At 42.6% G+C, this 19,566-nt stretch overlaps 1 protein-coding gene across 2 annotated transcripts in view; it reads right to left on the bottom strand.

Moving 5' to 3' along the window:
- Positions 1-9,616: 9,616 nt before the first annotated feature.
- The window catches only part of FAM171B (family with sequence similarity 171 member B), a 64,617-nt gene continuing 54,667 nt past the window's right edge, over positions 9,617-19,566 (bottom strand). For both annotated transcript variants that reach the window (XM_046018985.1, XM_046018986.1), the window contains 3 exons: positions 19,102-19,218; positions 14,430-14,553; positions 9,617-14,178 (listed from right to left, as the gene is read on the bottom strand). In XM_046018985.1, coding sequence (XP_045874941.1) covers positions 12,837-14,178; positions 14,430-14,553; positions 19,102-19,218 — 1,583 coding nt within the window. In that variant the 3' untranslated portion in view covers positions 9,617-12,836. The remainder of the gene's footprint in view (positions 14,179-14,429; positions 14,554-19,101; positions 19,219-19,566) is intronic.

Below are 19,566 nucleotides of genomic sequence, written 5' to 3'. Positions count from 1 at the left end.
TGTTTGTCTAGGAAATTCTCTCTCCTTCCATTTTGAATGGCAATTTTGCTAGGCAGAGTATTCTTGGTTGTAGATTTTTCTCCTTTAGCACTTTGAATGTATCATGCTACTCCCTTCTGGCCTGTAAAGTTTCTGCAGAAAAATCAGGTGATAGCCTTATGGGATTTCCCTAAAACATAAAATCTTGCTCCTTTCTTGCTGCTTTTAAAATTTTCTCTTGATCTTTAATCTTTGACTTTTAATAATGTGTGATGGTGTGGACCTCTTTGGGTTTATCTTGTTTGGAACTCTGTCTGCTTGCTGAACCTGGATTTCTGTTTCCTTCCCTAGGCTAGAGAAGTTTTCAGTTATTATTTTCTCAAATAATTTTCTGCTGCTTTTCTTTTTCTGAGACTATATAATATGAATGTTTGTTTGCTTAATGTTGTCCAAAAGATCCCTTAACCCATCCTCATTTTTAAAATCTATTACTTTCTTTCTTTGTTGTTGTTGTTGTTGTTGTTGTTGTTATTCATCTTGAGTGCTATTATCCTGTCTTTCACATAGCTGGTTTATTTTTCAGCAGCTGCTAATCTATTATTGTTTCCCTCTGGTGTTTTGTTTTCCTTTCAGTTGTGTTCAACTCTGGTTGCTTCTTTTTCGTATTTTCTCTCTTTGTTGACGTTCTCACTGGATTCTTCCAGTCTGTCCAGGGCAGCGAGCATCGTTATGGTCATCACTTCAAACTGTTCACTAGGCACCTTTCTTCCCTCCATTTCATTTAGTTATTTCTCTGAACTTTTATCTAATTCTTTCGGTTGTAGCATACTCCTGTCTTATTTTGCTTGACTCTCTGTGTTGTTTCTGTGAATTAAGTAAAACAGCTACTTCTCCTGTGCCCGAAGGAGTCGTTTTCCTGGGTGGTCATCTCCTGTGCCTGTGCGTGGCCTGGTGACGCAGGCTGCCGGCTGGACCTGTGGCTGGTGTGGACGGGGCGCTCCAGAGACTTTGTGCGGGGCTGTCCTGGCGGGAGGCTGGAGCTGAAGCCAGATGTCTCGGGTGGTCCTGGGCTTCTTCACGGCGAGAATGTCCTGTCAGGAGCGTTAAGACTGCATTGGGTGCCCGCTGGAGGGGCCTGGGCTGCTCCACAGCGTGTCCTGGCAGAGAGGCTGGGGCCGGGCTGGGTGCCGGCTGTGGGCGGGGGTCTCCGAGGGCTCCTCCAGGGGCTGCTCTGCCCAGGTCGCAGGAGCCCGACAGCCGGCGGCAGCCGTCGTGGCCGGGCAGGCCGGTGTCCCGGGGGCTCGGTGCTGGCGGGCGGGGCCTGGCGCGGCCCGGGATCCAAAGTGGCCCACGCGGGGTGCGCCCGGCCGGGACGGAGGAAGGTCCAGTCGCGCTTTACGGGGCGGTTCCTGCCAGAGGCACCCTGGCCGGGCGGCTGGGCCGTGTCTGTCCGAGCGCCCCGCACGCGAGTGTCCGCGGAGCCTCCGTGTCGCCGCGGCCCGGAGCGCCCGGGACTTTTGTCCGTGTCGCCGCGCCCGGAGCGCCCGCTTGCCCCGCGGGGCGGCTGCAGGGAGTCCCTCCGTGTCGCCGACGGTCGCGCCGCGAACCCGGTGCTGCAGGTGGCAGGCGCTCCGCACGGTCGCTCCTTCCGACCGCGTGCGCTTGCTCGGGGCCCGGGCCGCGGTCACGGAGGCGCAGGCGGCGGCCGAGAGGAAGGGGCGACCGCGTCCCGGCGCCGCTTGAACCCGCAGCCCGCGCCGTGGCCCCGCGCAAGCGAGCCTGGTCCTGGTCCCGGTCCCGGTCGTGGTCCTGGTCGTGGTCCTGGTCGTGGTCCTGGTCCCGGTCCTGGTCCTGGTCCCGGTCCCGGTCCTGGTCGTGGTCCTGGTCCTGGTCCTGGTCCTGGTCCTGGTCCCAGTCCTGGTCGTGGTCCTGGTCGTGGTCCTGGTCGTGGTCCCGGTCCTGGTCCTGGTCCTGGTCGTGGTCCCAGTCCCGGTCCCGGTCCTGGTCCTGGCCCTGGTCCTGGTCGTGGTCCTGGTCCTGGTCCTGGTCCTGGTCCTGGTCCCGGTCCTGGTCGTGGTCCTGGTCGTGGTCCTGGTCGTGGTCCCGGTCCCGGTCCTGGTCCTGGTCCTGGTCGTGGTCCCAGTCCCGGTCCTGGTCCTGGTCGTGGTCCTGGTCCCGGTCCCGGTCCCGGTCCCGGTCCCGGTCCTGGTCATGGTTCCGGTCCTGGTCCTGGTCCTGGTCCTGGTCCTGGTCGTGATCCCGGTCCCGGTCCCGGTCCCGGTCCTGGTCCTGCGTGCGCGGCGGGAAGTCGCTTCGCTGCCCCGCGTCGCCGTCCCCCTGGGCGCGGTCCCTGGCCTCGCAGTGTCCTGTGGCTTCAGTGCGGCCACGAGGAGGTCAAGCTCCGGGTCTGCTCCGGTCACCACCTTGGAGCGGAACCACATTCATCTCTTTCTGTTTGACGATCACATTTTTAAAGGAACTTTACTCCATTTCCCTTTTACCCTCGTACTTGCTTTGCCCGCGGTGGCCCTACCACCCTCTTTACCGCTTCTGGGGAGACGTTTACTCTCATTCATTGTCTTTTTATTGATTTGCACCTTTTCTTCTTAGCTAGAAAGTCTCTTCAATAGTTCTTGCAAGCTGGCTTGGTGATGAAGACCTCCTTGGCTTTTCTTGTCCGGGAAACTCAATCTCTCCTTCGATTTCCAACCACCGTCTCCCCGGGGAGCAACTTCTGGGTGGCAGTCATTGCCGGTCAGCACTGGGACTCTGTCCCTTCTGACCTGGAAACGTTCTGTGGAGACCACCCCGATGCAATTACGAAAATTCTCTTAGCCATATGTTGCCTCTCTCTTACCGCTTTTAAGATTTGCTTTATTCTGCACATTTACTGTTTTACCCATAATATGTTTCATTGTGCTTCTCTTTGGGTCCATCGTCTTTGGAACTCTCTGGGCTTCCTGGACCTGGATGTCTGTCCACTTCCCCAGGTTAGGGATGTTTTCAGGCATTATTTCTTCAAAGAATTTTTCTGACCCGTTTTCTCTTTACCTTCTAGGATATCGGTAATGTGACTGTTATTTCTCCTTGACATTGTTCCAAAGGTCTCTTGATGTCTCGTCACTTCTTCTAATTCCTTTTCTCACTTAGATATTCTGCTTGATGTTTTCCTTTGCTTGCCTTCCAGTGTGTTGGTCCTGCTTCTCTTTCATCTCTTCCGCCGTTGCGCTCCTCGAGTGCAAGTTTCAGGACAGTTATGACTGCTGTTTGGTCCTTTCTTATATTTTCTCTTTGTTGAAGTTCTTGCTGTGTTCATCCAATTCTTCTCCCAAGATGAGTGAGCATTTTTTTAAAAAGATTTTATTTATTTATTTGGCAGACAGAGATCACAAGTAGGCACAGAGGTAGGGAGAGAGGAGGAAGCAGGCTCCCCACTAGCAGAGAGCCTGATGCGGGCCTCGATCCCACGACTCTGGGCTTATGACCTGAGCCGAAGGCAGAGGCTTTAACCCACTGAGCCACCCAGGCGCCCCTGAGTGAGCATTTTTATGACCATGACTTTGAATTATTTATTGCATAGGTTTCTTATCTCCAATTCATTCAGTTTATTTCTGGGGATTTGTCATGTTCGTTGGTTTAGAACATATGCCTCTGTACCCTCATTTGGCCCGTTTCTCTGTTTGTCTGTATATATTAAACAAAATGCTACGTCCCTTAGCCTTTATTTATTTACTTTTAATGAACATATAATGTGTTATTTGTTTTAGGGGTACAGGCCTGTGATTCATCAGTCGTACACAAAACCCAGCGCTCACCACCTTACATGCCCTCCCCAATGTCCGTCACCCAGCCGTCCCATCCACCCCTCCCCTCTAGCAACCCTGAGCACCTGGGCGGCTCAGTTAAGTGTGGTTAAGTGTCTGCCTTCAGCTCAGGTCATGATCCTGGATTCTCGGGACTGAGTCCCACATTGGTTCCCCGTACAATGGAAAGTCTGTTTCTCCCTCTGACCCTCCCCCTTCTTGTGCTTTCATTCTTTCCTTCTCAAATAAATAAATAAAATCTTAAAAAAATAAGTTTCTTATGGTTTGTCTCTTTCTGGTATCACCTTGTTTCATTGTTTCCTCTCTTCCCCTATGATCCTCTGCCTTGTTTCTTAAATTCTGCATATCAGTGGGATCATATGATAATTGCCTTTCTCTGATTGACTTATTTTGCCTAGCATAGTACTCTCTAGTTCCATCCACGTTGTTGCAAATGGCAAGATTTCCTTATTATGGTGGCTGCATAGTATTCCATTGTGTGTGTGTGCGTGTGTGTGTGTGTGTGTATGTGTGACATCTTCTTTATCCATTCATCTGTTGATGGACATCTGGGCTCTTCCCATAGTCTGGCTATTGAGGACATTGCTGCTATAAACATTCGGGTGCACATGCCCCTCCAGATCACTACCTTTGTATCTTTGGGGTAGATACCTAGTACTGCAATTGCTGGGTCATACAGTAGCTCTATTTTCAACTTTTTGAGGAACCTCCACACTGTTTTCCAGAGTGGCTGCACCAGCTTGCATTCCCACCAACAGTGGAGGAGGGTTCCCCTTTCTCCACATCCCCGTCAGCATCTGTCATTTCCTGACTGGTTAATTTTAGCCATTCTGACTGGTGTGAGGTGATATCTCATTGTGGTTTTGATTTGTATTTCCCTGATGCCGAGTGATGTGGAGCACTTTTTCATGTGTCTGTTGGCCATCTGGATGTCTTCTTTGCAGAAATGTCTGTTCATGTCCTCTGCCCATTTCTTGACTGGATTATTTGTTCTTTGGGTGTTGAGTTTGGTAAATTCTTTATAGATTTTGGATACTAGCTCTTTATCTGATAAGACATTTGCAAATATCCTCTATTCTATCTGCTGTTTTTTGGTCTAGTCAACTATTTCCTTTGCTGTGCAAAACTTTCTATCTTGATCAAGTTCTAATAGTTCCATTTTGCCTTTGTTTTTCTTATCTTTGGAGATGAGTCTAGCAAGAAGTTGCTGTGATTGAGGTCACAGAGATTGCTGCCTCTGTTCTCTTCTAGGATTTTGATGGGTTCCAGTCTCACAGTTAGGTCTTTCATCCATTTTGAGCCTATTTTTATGTATGATGTAAGGAAATGGTCCAGTTTCATTCTTCTGGAGGTGGCTGTCCAATTTTCCCAACACCATTTGTTAAAGAGACTTTTTTTCCCATTGGAGATTCTTTCCTGCTTTGTTGAAGATTAGTTGACCATAGAGTTGAAAGCCCATTTCTGAGTTCTCTATCTGTTCCATTGATCTAGGTGTCTGTACAGTACCATACTGTCTTGATGATGACACCTTTGCAATAGAGTTTGAAGTCTGGGACTGTGATGCCACCAGCTTTGGTTGTCTTTTTCAATATTCCTTTGGCTGTTTGGGGTCTTTTCTTGCTCCATAAAAGTTTTAGCCTTTAATGAGTGGTCTTGTATAGGAGCTGTTCCATGTGGGCCAGAAGTACAATCTCCCTTGGTCACCAGAGCCAAACACTATATGGGCATCCCTTGTGTGGGCCGTATTGCCCACTAGCTATGGTAGGGTTGCAGCTGCTGTACAGGGACGTGGGGCCCAGGACACTTTCCCATCCCACTTCTGTCCAGGGTGGCTGGGGTTCAAGGTGCTCACCCAACCCAGTTGTGTCTTGGCTGATGAATAGGGAGGGCAAGGCTCAGGGTGCTCCCCTGACCAGTTGCAGCTTGGTATCTGTGGAGGTTGTGCAGGGATCGGGGCTCCCACCGAGGCTGTTTGCCTCTCCACTGCTGAGCAAGGAACATGGGGCTTGGGACACTCACTTGGCCTTGCTGTGGTTTGGGTGCTATGTTCTGTGGGTGGGGCTCAGGATGCTCACCCAGCTCAGTTATGGCACAGGGTAAGTAGATCATGCTCTCTGGTGCTGGCAGGTTGGAGGGAAGGCACCAAACATGGTACCCTTTAACCCTGTCACCAGCATATTACAGTGAGATTGTAAAAATGTCTGCCAGGACTTGCGTCCCTGCATAGAGGCCCTGAGGATTCCTGTCTTGCCAGAAGCTGCTTTAAAGTTAGTAAGTGGGTCTCCCTTGCTTAAGGCTTAGACACTTTTCAACCTGTTGCTTTTGTGCTGGATCTCAGGACAAATGAGTTTGTGCATAAGCCATCTAAGAGTGGGATTTCTGTACTGTAAGTCTATGATTCTCCTGATTTTTATTGCCCAGATTTTCAATACCAGACACTTTGGGGGCTCGTCTTTATAGTGCCAGCTCGAAGGGTTGGGTTGCCGAGTGTGGGGAACAGTCCCTTCACTCCTCAAAAGAGAACCCCATATTTTGGGGATCCTTCCGGGTTGTGGGGTTACCACAGCAACAGTGGGACCCAGAGGAAGTTCACGTCTTTGTTTCTTTTATTCTCAGTGCATGTCTTTTTTGAGAATATATTGAACTGTTTTAAATACATTGTTCATCTAATTTTCTAGTTCCTCCCTTTCAGAGTAAAAATATTCTATATATCAAATTTGTTGTGTTCCTAGAGGAGGTGAATCCAGGGCCTTCCTATACTGCCGTCTTGGATCCCCGTCCTCCCAGTTTTATAGGTCCTCTTTCCCCAATGCCTACGGATCCTGATGAAAAAGCACAATAATGGCTGTAACGGAACTCAGTTATCCAAATGTAGCCTTCAAATGGCAGTTAGTTTGCAGTGGTTGATGATCATGAGTTCTTAAATGGAGATAACCTTGGTTTAACAAGGTCGAACCATAAAATCGACCCTTCATAATTTAAATTCATCAAAATTAGTGTCAAAAAATCAGTAATATTTGCTAGCCTGTGTTTTTTCCTCTATCACCTTATTTAAGTTTTCCATCAGCCATGTAAGGGAGGTGCATGAGAAATCTAGATGCCCCATCAATCCTTATAATTCAGAGTATCTAAACGAAAAAGGCTGATCTCTCCCAGCCACCCAGTTACCTGAAAAATCAGTAATAAACAACTAAGTGGAAAAAAATAGTAACAATAAAATATATGGAAAAGTGCATGTTAATACTTAAACATTTCTGTATCTAATGAATACAAATCTTTCAGAAGTCATCTAAGTTAGAAATCAGGGTTTCAAAATAGTATTTATTACAGAAAGCTGGATATTAGGGATAAATTTGAACTGAATAAATACACTTTTTAAAAATACTTCCTATGTAAAACAAAAATTATTTTTCTAGACTGAAATATAGAAATAAAAACTATTTTGTGCTATTTACTCCATGTTGCTTTATAGGCACAATTATGCTTTTCAATATTATATTTAGGAAAGATTTTTAACTAAGCTGTTCACATGTAATAAGCCCTGAGGCTCCTGGGAATGTAATTATCTGGTTTGTTTTGAATCAGACTGTCTGCAGTTAGTCTGGTGTTTTAATAAGGTCTGTAAGGATTAGAATCAGTCAGCATATGAATTATGAAACTTCTAGTCAACCTGAAGTACAGATAGAAAAAAAAAAAAGACTAAATCATTTGGGAAGTTGGGTATCCCTACAGGACTGTGGTATATTATTTACAAACGTAGTAAGTTATGGTTTGAAACTAGGAAATGTAAGATTCAATCAAGAAAGGTTTGTCATTGAAGGGAAAAATAATCAAATACTTCTCAACATGTACATTTTCCCAACAGAAGCAGGTGGGTCTTTCCCTGCTGCAGCTAATGGAGTGGAAAGAGGTGTTGCTGCAGCTTTGATCCACCCGTAATTTTAAATTGTGGTCTCTAATTTATCTAATTGAGAAAGAAAATAGTTATCACAATTTCTCCCTAAGACATTTGCCATATATATTTTAATGAAAATGTTTTTCCATCATTTGCAATTGATTTTATTACCTTTTTGGTATTTAACATTATAAATTGATTATAATCATTGTGATTTTTTTTTTCGAGTCAAACTCTGAAAATGTTTTTATATATTAGAAATCCCAGTTGGGCAGAAACCCCCTGAGGCTCAAAATAAAGAAAAAAGATAAAGTCAAGGGAAGAATTTATTTTGAGGGAGCAAATGAATTTAAGACAATAGAACAGAGTTCTCAGAAGAAATTAGTCCCACAGTTGCTTCAGGAGAACTTATTGATGTTTTAACTGGTACCGTATCAACAGCGTGTAGTTTAGGGGAAGGTCCTTAATTAGCTGTCATAAATGTCAGGGACTGATAGGTGAATCACTTCTGATAAATTCATTAACAAGTCTCCTAATTCCATCCAACTACCTTTCTTACATATTAGTTTACTGATGTGTATTTCCCTTCCGCCATGAGAATGTGACGACTGCCTCATGAATATCATCTGTTTGGCAGCTATGTATCTGATTGTGATTTAGGAAATCTATTTTCCGTTACAGTCAGTTCCATGTGAGCTCAGGTCCTGTGGTACGTCTCCAGAAACCGCATTATTTCTGTTAAGACTTAGACTATCCCAGTGGGAGACCAGGCCCTGGAACAAAGGTAGCCACAGCGTGGCTTTCACTCCACAGGGATCCAAATGGGAGTGTCCATCTCAAACAGCTGAGACCCTGACCTGCACTGATCTGTAAGTTGCCAGGAGAACCAACCAAAGGTATTTCTACTACCATTTTAGTTCATGTAAGTTACAAAATGTCTGAAAACATAGCAGCCAAAATAATGATTTTAAAAGACAGTGTACAGGTGCCTGACTGGCTCAATCAGTAGAGCATGCAACATTTGATCTCAGAGTTTTAAGGTCAAGGTCCACACTGGGTGTAGAGATTACTTAAAAATTAAAAAAGAAATGGCACCTCAATGGCTTAGTCAGTTAAACGTCTAACTCTTGATCTCAACTTAGGTCTTGAACTTCACATTGTGAGTTCAAGCCCCTTGTTGGGGTCCATACTGGGCATGGAGCCTACTTAAAATAAAATTTATTACTTTTTAAGTAAATAAAAGATATTCTAAAACCCTAAAATGCAGAATCCCTGAACTTGAGTACGGTTCAGCTAGGTGAGCAGAAGGGCTCTTTAAGGACGTAACACCCTAAGTGCAAATAGCCTTGTGTGATTATATTATCTATGTTTAAAGTCCAAATAATTTTAAGTGGAGAAGGCAGGAATATTGTATCATTTTCTCACTTACGTATTTTGCATGCTACAATTTTATTTTACATTCTATGACATACCTTAACAAGTCTTCTCACTGAATGGAAAAATAATTTGTCTATACTCGGCTTTGATAGTAAAAATGTGAAATTTGGAGAACATGAACTATAAAGAGAAATCAAGTTCATTATATAAACAAAGAGTATTCAACTGTCTTTATCTTGACACAGGGAGTGTAAGAGTGGAAAAATAATAATTGAATATTTACTAGATGAAAGGCCAGTTTAGGGAGGAATGTTCTGTAGTTTGCCCAGAATTAAAGAATCCATCCAGGGGACGCTGGGTGGTGGAGTTGGTTGGGCATCCAGCTCCTGGTTTCCGCTCGTGCTGTGATCCCAGAGTTGTGGGACTGAGACATGAGTCCTTCTCTGTGTTCAACATGGACACTGCCTGGGATTCTCCCTACTTCTCCCTGGGCCCCTCCCCTCACTAAAATAGGTAAATTTAAAAAAAAAAATCCATCAAGTACTTTTTAGATTTATTGTCTTTAATGAGCTATGTTTAACATTTTACAAATCTTCAGATTGTTACAGTTTTCAGCAATAAATATAGTAACAATGGCAATAAATACAGTGAACTATGAGATTCCTCTGTTGAAATACAAAAGATAGAAATACTCAGAAACAAGGGCAATAGGTCAGCTTAAGGTCTGAGATGGAAATGAACATGGCCACGTTCTTTACAATGCCAGTACACGGCTAAATGAGTAACTCATTCGCTATAAATGAATACGAACTTTGAGCTTCACCTTTTGGGAAGTTTTGGGGGACAGTATTTGACCCACAGATTCCTAAAACTCTGTATGTATTGGTATCAGAGGACTCAAACACAGAAAGTGATCTGAAAACGACTGCCGATGTAAAGTGGCGCTTTCACTCCCCAACATTTGTGACCTTCGTGATTCTGCGTATTAGAAAAGGGCATAAACCCTGTAAAACTGCATAAATGCCATAAAAATTCATTTTATAAAGTCTCATGATCATATGTATTCAAAAATACATATAGCTGTGCTTTAGTAAACGAATCCATCAGTTAATTGAGGGATAATTTTGCTTTTAAGATATATCCAAAGTACATATACAAAGGATCCACAAAGGTTAACAATTTATGAGCAAAATTCGCAAGAGTTACATTGCAAAAAACTGTTGGTTTTCAATTTAAAAATTTAAGAAAGTTGTGAATATTGTAGGGTAATTATTACTTGGGTTAAGAAAAAGTAGATGGCTTCAGCTTTTTAACAGGAAATTTGTGAACTACTCACAAATGAGAAGTCACACACTTATCATTAGAAAAGGTAAACTGCCTATACTTCCCCATTGAGAACAGAATGTGCAGTGTATAAAAAAAATATTTTTATTCTGAAACCAAAAAAAAAATATTTCTATAAAAGCCCCTGGGGATACATCTCATTTCCTTTACGTAAGAATGAGTAAGTGGCATATTTGAATAATATACCCTTATATCAACATACGTATTCCATCACCACGCTAAAAGATGAGACATTTTATTTAAAGGTGGGGAAAATATAAGCTTAAAACACTGAAGTGCAACAGTTTACTATAGAGTTTCTAACTTCATTCCAACATAACTTATCAATGTAAACTGGATTCAAAAAAAACACAAGAGAAATGTTACTTGCATGCAAAAATTGTTGTTCCAACATGAAACACTAGGTCTATATTTTCTGATTAACAAAAACTGCACATCTGTTTAATTTGGCTAACAGAAAAAGAAAGAAAATGCACGTCGAAGAAAGATGTTAGTGTTAGTGTATCCTTCCAATCAGCGCGTCTATATCAAAGGCACTTCAGCAGAGCACTAACTCTGTAACCTTTTCCAAGTCCTTTCCATTTATGCCACTTTAATGCATCTTTCTGTAGACCAATAAGAAACCCCCGACTCCAGAAACTAACCCTAGGTATTACCCCAAATATCTCTCTCTCCTATGGATTGGGTAAAACATGGCAAACTTTTGCCTGCGTTTTTAAGTTCTTTGGGTTAACACAGAAAGAGTATTATCCAACAGGTTTGGTGTTATAGGAAAAACTGAAGACATCAGAAGAAAAAACTGGATGAAGTCGACTATCTTGGGGGGAAAAAAAAGTGGTTGTCTTTCATTGACTATCCATCTGTAATTTGACTACAACTAATATATTAGGCTACTTTTGCTTCTTTCAAATTGTTTATGTGCCTTCGGTCTCTATGTTGCTCCTATGTTGAATAAAGGAGGATGAGAAATAAAGTAATCTAGTTTTACTTTTCCCCCTGAGAGAAAGGGGAAGCTGCTTCAGACATTTGCCTTCATGGAAATTTGGAGAAAAATGGGATGAATTGATTTTAATTAACAAAGAGCTTTATTTTTAGGACACATGAATGATAATTTAGAGTTGAAGACAATTATAATCAAAAACAGCTGTTGAATTTGTTCATATTGGATTCTTTGCTATGATGAAAAGAACATGGATCTATTGCTTCCAAAACTAGAATAAAATGCTGCAAATGCTAAAAGTGATTTAAAAAAAAACCTTTTACTTCTCCATTAAATTGAAACATTTTCTAAAACATCTTTTACAAATGTCAAGAGAAAAGCATCTGGATATATATGATAAATACGTAATATTCTGAAGGTTTTTGAATTTAGGAGAAATAGCTTTTCCTGCTTATGAACATTTAAAAGAGAAATATTTATTTCCTTTAGTTTCACATATTTTGTTAATAAACTGAAAGCTTCTTATGAACACCTAAATATTTTAAAAATCAAGTTTAAAGTGAACATCTAAATTTAATTTTAAAATCAAGTTTAAAATGAATGAATTGTGGGGGACAGAAAAATATCTTAAAGCTGATTTTAGCTTACGTGTATCAGTGAGTCTTAAACTAAAGTATGGGGTTTCGTTTTGTTTAAGATTGCTAAAGTTTTCCTTGACAGCTACAATCATTTCACTCTAGAAGCAGGGAGAAAAGAAAATTTAAAATAAAAATGGAAGTATCAGAGCATTCATTTTTCGGATTTCTAAATAACAAATTAACACCTCGTCATTTAGGCTGTGAAGTTATATCCAAAGAACCGAAGAGCTGCTTTCTCCCTCCCTAACAACCAACTAGCTTCTTGCCTATCTTACATGAGCATGATTTATTTGGGGTTGGAATAGTGCACATGCCTTTTATTGCAAAAAGGGAAATATCGTTTGGCCTTTAAATTCTAGAGGAACTTGAGAACATTTATCATTATTCTCACCTATAGGCAGAGGAGAAGCTAACAGTCCTGTCACAAGGCGACGATGCCCAAGTTTCATTTCCACATGTTGACAGGGTGGCATCCAAGCAGAGGCGGCATTTCTGAAGGTGACTTTCAGAGTGCGCACTCACGTTCCTCTTGAGAGAGGGCTACATTGGCTGACTGACCAGTATTTTCAGATGACTAACGTCTTGACGCTACTTCACATTTTGAGCTCTCAGATTCTTCAAGTTCATGACCCAAAAGTAAATGAAAAGAACAGGCCAGAAAAAGTATTTCTTGGTATCTTTCTCTTTCATTAGCGAATTGCCATTTTACTCTTTACTCTGCTTGAGACACGTCCGGGGACCATGACTGCTCAGTTCCAACTTCTTCAGAAGTTCAGACCGCGGTTTGCAAGCAGCAAGAACAAACACCACGAGACAGCACACTCACGACCTCCTCGGCGCTAATTCATGGGAATCAGTGGGCGTTCCTCTCGCTTCTTCCAGATATTGGTCTTGCTGTCTTTTTTGGCTAGCGGTGGTCTGCCCCTTTTTTTGGTGGGGGATATACTGGCTTCAAAACCTTCCACAGCGCTGCTTCTTCCTGGAGACTCTTCCCCGGGGTGCTCCACGATCGCTGCACGCCCTCCATCCAGGATGTGCCTCAGAGCTGGGTCCTCGGGGGAGCAGACGGTCGTTCCGCTCTCACTACTGCTCAGGTCTAAATCTTCTAAGTACAGGATCTTCGGCTGATGCATGCTTTTGATGAACGTTTTCTCCCTCTCGAGTCTTCTGCTTGAGTGGTGCTCATTCATGTCCACCCCAGAGTCCAAACTGGTGTCGTTGCTCTGGGTTCTCTTGCCCTTTTTCAGGTCTATAAAGGAATGTCTCACTTGTGCGACTGGTTTTCCATCCAGAGACACGAACCATGCTCTAGGGTGGGGGGAAGGCTTTCCTTTGGACAGCTCCAGGAGCGTCTGTTCTGAAATTCCCTGGAGCTCTGAGGAAAAGGGAGTCATTACAACAGCTTCGTTTAGTGTTCCAGGAACAGAAACCGATTCCAGTAAGCTGTTTGAGTATCGGCTCCAATCTGAAGTCTGGGACGGCAAGCTCTGCTGACCTTCAAGGGCGATATTCTCTTCCCCGGCATCTGGGGGCTGTTCATGAGAATGCACTGGCATTTTGGGCAGTGTCTGTGTGAAGTTCTCTCTGCTTACTGGTTCCATCAACTGACCGTAGACTAGCTGTCCCTTTCTTGGCAAAGTAGCTGACTTGGCAGTACGTAACTGCTCCGGAGTGGAGAAGAGGTCAGAGGTCTGAAGGATGGCAATGGGCTGACTGTAGATATGCATAAGCTGTTCAGGAATGTGGGAATGTCCATACATCTCTTCATTACCTGTGCGGTATCTCTTTTCTTGTGCATCACCTAGAGATGAAGACAGATTGCTGTTTACGTGTTTAGGTTGTTTGGACCCTACATTGGGCTCCAAAGACTGTGTTGGGTTTCTTGAGTAGTTGTTTTGATTGGCTGATAGAAACGGAACATCTTCATTGTAGATTTTAAAATTGTCCCGAGTTTTTACCACGGAAACTCTTTCTTCTGCTTCTGCCTTTGCTGGCTCCTTTTTCTGAGGGCTATATGAGGAGTTTTTGGCATTAAATAACTGTGACTTGTCCTCGGCTTTTAATGAAACTTTGACTGAACTAATGTGATTTATGTGTGTTGTTGAAGTTGTCTGGTCTCTCTTGAGGACTTCAAGTTTAGTAATATTTCGTTCTCTTTTCTGCGGAGTACCACACTTATCCCTAGAGTAGAGGAGATGGCAAAAAGTGTTTAAAACTTGTGATTTAGAAGAGTCATAGAAAAAAAAAAAAACCTATCCCATGATATGGTATCACATATACAATGCTACAGTTAGAGTATATCCACTTTTATTTTAATCTACATATTGTAAAGATCAACTTACTTATTTTTACAAAGAAACTTTGTAATACCCAGAACACACTGACATGATATTATGACAGTTTTCTGTATTTATAAATAATATTTTTCTTACCTGCAATAACAAAGAAGTACAGCAAAAAATCCAATGACAATGACTATTGTTCCTCCTAATATGGCTGTGAGAAACACTGTGTGGTAGGCGCTTATGTCCCTTGAGTCTCCATTTATACCTGAACCTAAATGTGAAACGGAGAAAATATATTGTTTTAGATAAGATTTTCAACCATGTCCTATTTTGGGTATGTGCTTACACAGAGTACGTACGGGTACACAGGGTGTTTGGTTGCTCCCGTCTCAGGGGCAGGCTTCCCAGTGGGTGGAGCATATGTCTCCTACACTTTGGGCTTAATCGGTTGACTTGTTCTGCTCAGTGAAATGCGGACACCGTAAATGAGGCTGCATGATATGGTCCTGTCTTGCTAAGACCTCTAATTCTAATACACGAACAGTGTATCCCAAAGTGCCGCTCTTCTTTCAACCTATGTTCTGGAATGAGAACAAATGTTGCATCAAATCAAGCCAAGGTCAACAGCCGTGACAGTGGCTTCCAGGCCCGGCAGTGAGGAAATCTGCTTCAGGAGGCAGTAAAACTGACCCACGTTGTAGGGTAGCAAAATATTTGGTGGAATGAACTAGGAGAGAATATTTCTGTGCCCAGAGGTCTTGGGAAAGAGTATTGGTAGTAAGGCTTATTAGCTATGTTCAATTTAAAAAGAAATATTAAAGACAAATTCAAAAAAGAATTTGCTAAAGGAAGTAGGTATGAAAAGTTTTTTTTAGAAAGAATCCAAAAACTGGGGGACTTGAAGAATTCAAAGTTGCCACTCTTTTGGCCTGGCCTCCAGATGAAGATGCCACATGGAGGCACCAGTAGCCCACGACCTTCCTACGGCTGCCTCAGCTTCACCGCAGTCAAAGCGGATTAATGCGTTCGGATGACCAGCTGGAGGCTATGAAGATTCTGCGTGAAAATAAATGCAGCTAATGTCGAGGTAAACCACGGTAATATCACTGAGACCGCACGGTTCACAAATGATGTAACGAGTCTACTGGTCATTATCAACTGGAGTCTAGTACGTGTTCAGGACGATATGGTGGTAAGAGGTGAGACAACCCTGCCACGAGAAATGTCCAGAATGAGGCTTTTAGCTTCACCCAGGGCATGAGAAAAGATTGAGGATCATGAAGTCTTTGGGTCCTTTAACTTTTGCACCATCTAATTTGACAAAACGGAAGTCATAATAATGTAGTAGTAAAGGTTTTGGAGAATAAATATTGTGGTTATGCATACAAACTTTGGAGCTAGTGTTCTCAATTAGAATCCTAGTCTATTTCTTTTTTAAGAGAAACTTGTTATTAAAATTTAATTTTCTTTAAATATATACCTTTCTCCCACCTCACCCATTCTCTGGAGGAACAGAAAACCCCACCCCTGCATGCAGGAGACTCCATGTCTAAAGCCTGACATGGTGAGGATGGAGTGTAAAAATCCTACTTACAAAAGGGAAGAAGGTAGCTGTTGCTCCCTAACGTTCAGAGAGCCCGCCCCCTCACTACATGACCCTTTTACTCCTTAGAAAAGTCCATGGGAATTCATTTGAGTGTAGAGGACTCTACACATATATCCAAACCCCAACATCACCATTTATTTCTCTGGGACATTCTCATTTATTCCTGGCCAAGTTTCATGAGTTTTTATCTTAGTTTGTTCCTGTCAGATCTCACCTATGAGGGTTGTTACAAGGATTAAAAGTAAACACTTCTTAAAGCACTTAGTGTAAGCACATGAGAAGCCGTCAGAAAGTGTTAGCTGTATGACACCCGCTGTCGAATGAAACTTCAAGGCTATACAAGAACCGGCACCCCGGTACTGGCCACCATTTTCTATATTAATGTGGAATAATAATAAAGTGCTTATCATATCTGACAGACAATCGGGCATAGCACTGGACAGTACGAAGATTCTTCAGATGGGAAAGAAAGAAGAGTAACATTCTGCCTGCAGGTTCTTATCCAGGATCCAGAGCTGCAGTGGAGTAAAGTCTGTAACCGAGTGAAATCCAGCTTCAAAGGCTGATGAATATACATCTCCACAACAGAATAATGCTAACACTTCCTCACTGCACAGGATTCCAATGGAACACACTTCTGGAAAGATGAGGTGGATACTGTCGCATTTCCCCCAAATTTTACACGTATGACAACAGCAAAAAGTATGCATGTGTGTGTGGGCGCGCGTGTGTGGGTGCGCACACCCACCTAAAAAGAGAAAGGCAGAGAACTGTATTTTTCACTTAAATACATTTGAAGATGCATATTTAAAAACAGTCCTAGTACTTGTTTATTAAACTCTACTATAGCAATCTATGAAAAATAACTTGATTTTAATTTCTTGCACTTATTTTCCAAGAAATCCTAGAGTTCTATTTGATTTTTTTTTTTAAAGAGATTTAGTTTGTTATTAACCAAATTTTAAGTAAAGTAGTTCCAGCACACCAGACACTGGTCCATCAGAGGACCAACTCTGATTTAAAAAAAATGTGATTTTACTCATCATCTAAAATTTGGGGAGGGTGATTAGGGATCATCGTATCCAACTCCTGCAATTTAGAAATAAGAAGACTAATGTTAAGATGGTAAGTACCTATTTCAGGCTCAGCCAGATATTCACTGGCAAAGCCAGAGCTACAGTCAAGCCATCCGTATTTCCAGCACAGCGCTCCTCTGCCTGTGATGCTTGCTGGTGGATTTTGAGAGCCATCACTAGAAACTATCTAATTCAAACTAAATGGGAACCGCACACTTCTGTGTTAGTACTCTGATTCACACAAAATCTTTTCCCACATACAATCTAAAACAAAACTCCCACCTACTCTAGAAAATTACTTGACTTTTGTAATTCATAATCATATAAATTGTTTTCAGGTATCTTTCCCCTGTAAAGCACATGTCTTTATAAAACTCAAGTGTTCCTTAGGTTATTTTTATTAGAAATTAAATAGCTTGGATTTAGTTGAGTGGAAGTATAAATATTAATTGTTATTTTTCATCAAGATTTCATTATAGTTGCAGATCTAGAAGGAACTAAGGTCAGACAGCTGGCAAGACTGCAGGATATTTTGCATCATGAAGAACAAAAGTCACCACCCTCTGGGTTTTGAATAATCTCGTAAGCACTGAAGTTCAAATAAAATTAGGGAGAACATCCCCCTTGATCATAATGATTAACGGCTCATATTTCTTCTACTGGAACACTAAATTTTGGTTGGACTGGGGAAAAAAAAAAAAGGCTTGTTATCCTGCACGGTTTAAAAGTCAAAGGTTGTCAATATAAAATGAAAAAATTAAACTATTAAAAAAGACACTTGCAGAAAGAACAGAGCCTTCAAATTATTACTAGACAGCCATAACAAAGTTAGGTGTCGAATCTGCAGAGAAATGTCTGTGAAATGTCAGCCGCACCCTGCATCGGGGTGTGCAGCGGGACTGTTCCCGACTAGCACGAAATGAGCCGGCCGCCTCTCAGCTGGGAGCCAAGACCTTCAACGAACCAGAATTCTCTGACCCAGGATTAAAGATATAGAAATGACATATGCATTCAACCTTAGCACTCCCCCCAAAACCGCACTGAAATGGCGCTGAAATTTTGCTTTGTTTTGTTTTTATAAATCAACCAACCCACAGGTTAAAGGAGAAAAGGAGAACAAGAAACGAGCAAGCAGATGCGGAAGGCTGGAAAGCTGACTCAGCAAAGTACAGGGAAAGCCAAGACGCACTGCGGTCGGTACCAGTGAGCACCCACAGGGCCCATGCAGCGGGAGCAGGCCCGTGGTGTAGCCGGTCCACGCCACCGCGGTTAGAAGACTTCGGTGAGACTTAATGGATTAAACATGCAATGTTTGAGTATTTTGAGATTTATACAACCCCAGATGCATGTGTGATTTCCGTACTACAAATCATAGGTAGTCTGATAGCATGTTAAATCTAGGAAAAATAAAATACCCATCTGTCCTAGAACATGAATACATCATCACTAGTGGACAAGTCCTGGTTTTTGTCCACCTTCAGTTCCTCTGTCAGGCCAACCTTCATTTGGGATATCACGTGTAGTATCTTTGACATAGTATGGGGACACGATTTTTCAACAGCCCTTAGCCCAGGAGTGTGCTCACGACCCAAGTCTGGGCCAACCAAGTTCTTCATCCCTAGAATGAAGGAATGGCGTGAGGAAAAGATTGCAAAGGGTCAGGGTCAGTCATATACGCAGCAGTAGTCGTGCCAAGACCAAACAGGCCTGCTAATGGGCTTCCCTAGGATTTCTGCCTTTTAGAATAGAGTTCGTTAGCCTTTCCTGGGGTGCTGTGAGCTCCCTATATCCCGACACACTTTATGGATGATCCAAGATCTCACCCTGCTGCTCACCACCCAGGCTCTAACTGATGTGGTGGAATTGATTCTTGAAAAGTAAGCATTTGATCTGAACAAACTTTACACCTCACAGATTCATCCGACATCATAGCCATAAAGGACCTTATAGTTCATTGAGCCTAATCTTTTCTTATAACACATGAAAAATATTAAAGTTGAGATCAAGAGACCAGAAGCTTTTTCCAGCATTCTACAGTCGGTAAGTGGCAATGTTTAGAATAAAGTCAAGTCCTAGCGATATCAATTCCAGTTTCACTATCTGGATTTTTTTCAAATTACTTTTATTTTTACAATACCTCTAGTTCCTGGAAGTGGAGCTGCTATCCAGTAGCCCAAATGTGGTGCATCGTATGTCCAAATTAAGTGATGATTGTATGCCTTGACTGTCCCCCGGCCATGATTTACCCAAGCACCTAAAAGGGCAAGTAAAAAATACCAGTTAGTTTATGTCTTTAATGCTGATGGGAATTTGCTGATAGTCATGTAGAGAATACTTTGCAGGACTCTTTCAAAGGTGATGAAAACTCTGGCAATATATTATCATGGATAATATATATCATAATATAGTTCACAGCGAGGTGCCTGGGGAGCTCAGTCAGTTGAGCATCCGACTCTTGGTTTTGGCTCAGGATATGATCTCAGGTTTGTGAGATCAAGCCCCATGCCGGGCTCTGCACTCAGTGTGGAGTCTACTTGGGATTCTCTCTCTCCCTCCCCTCCTTCTCCCCCATTTGCATGTGTCCTCTCTCTTCCTAAATAAA

The sequence above is a fragment of the Meles meles genome, chromosome 9, assembly GCF_922984935.1.
Source record: "Meles meles chromosome 9, mMelMel3.1 paternal haplotype, whole genome shotgun sequence".
In the NCBI taxonomy this organism is placed as follows: Eukaryota; Metazoa; Chordata; class Mammalia; order Carnivora; family Mustelidae; genus Meles; species Meles meles.
Note: the sequence above shows the minus strand (reverse complement) of the source record. Positions and strands in the feature narration are given on the sequence as shown.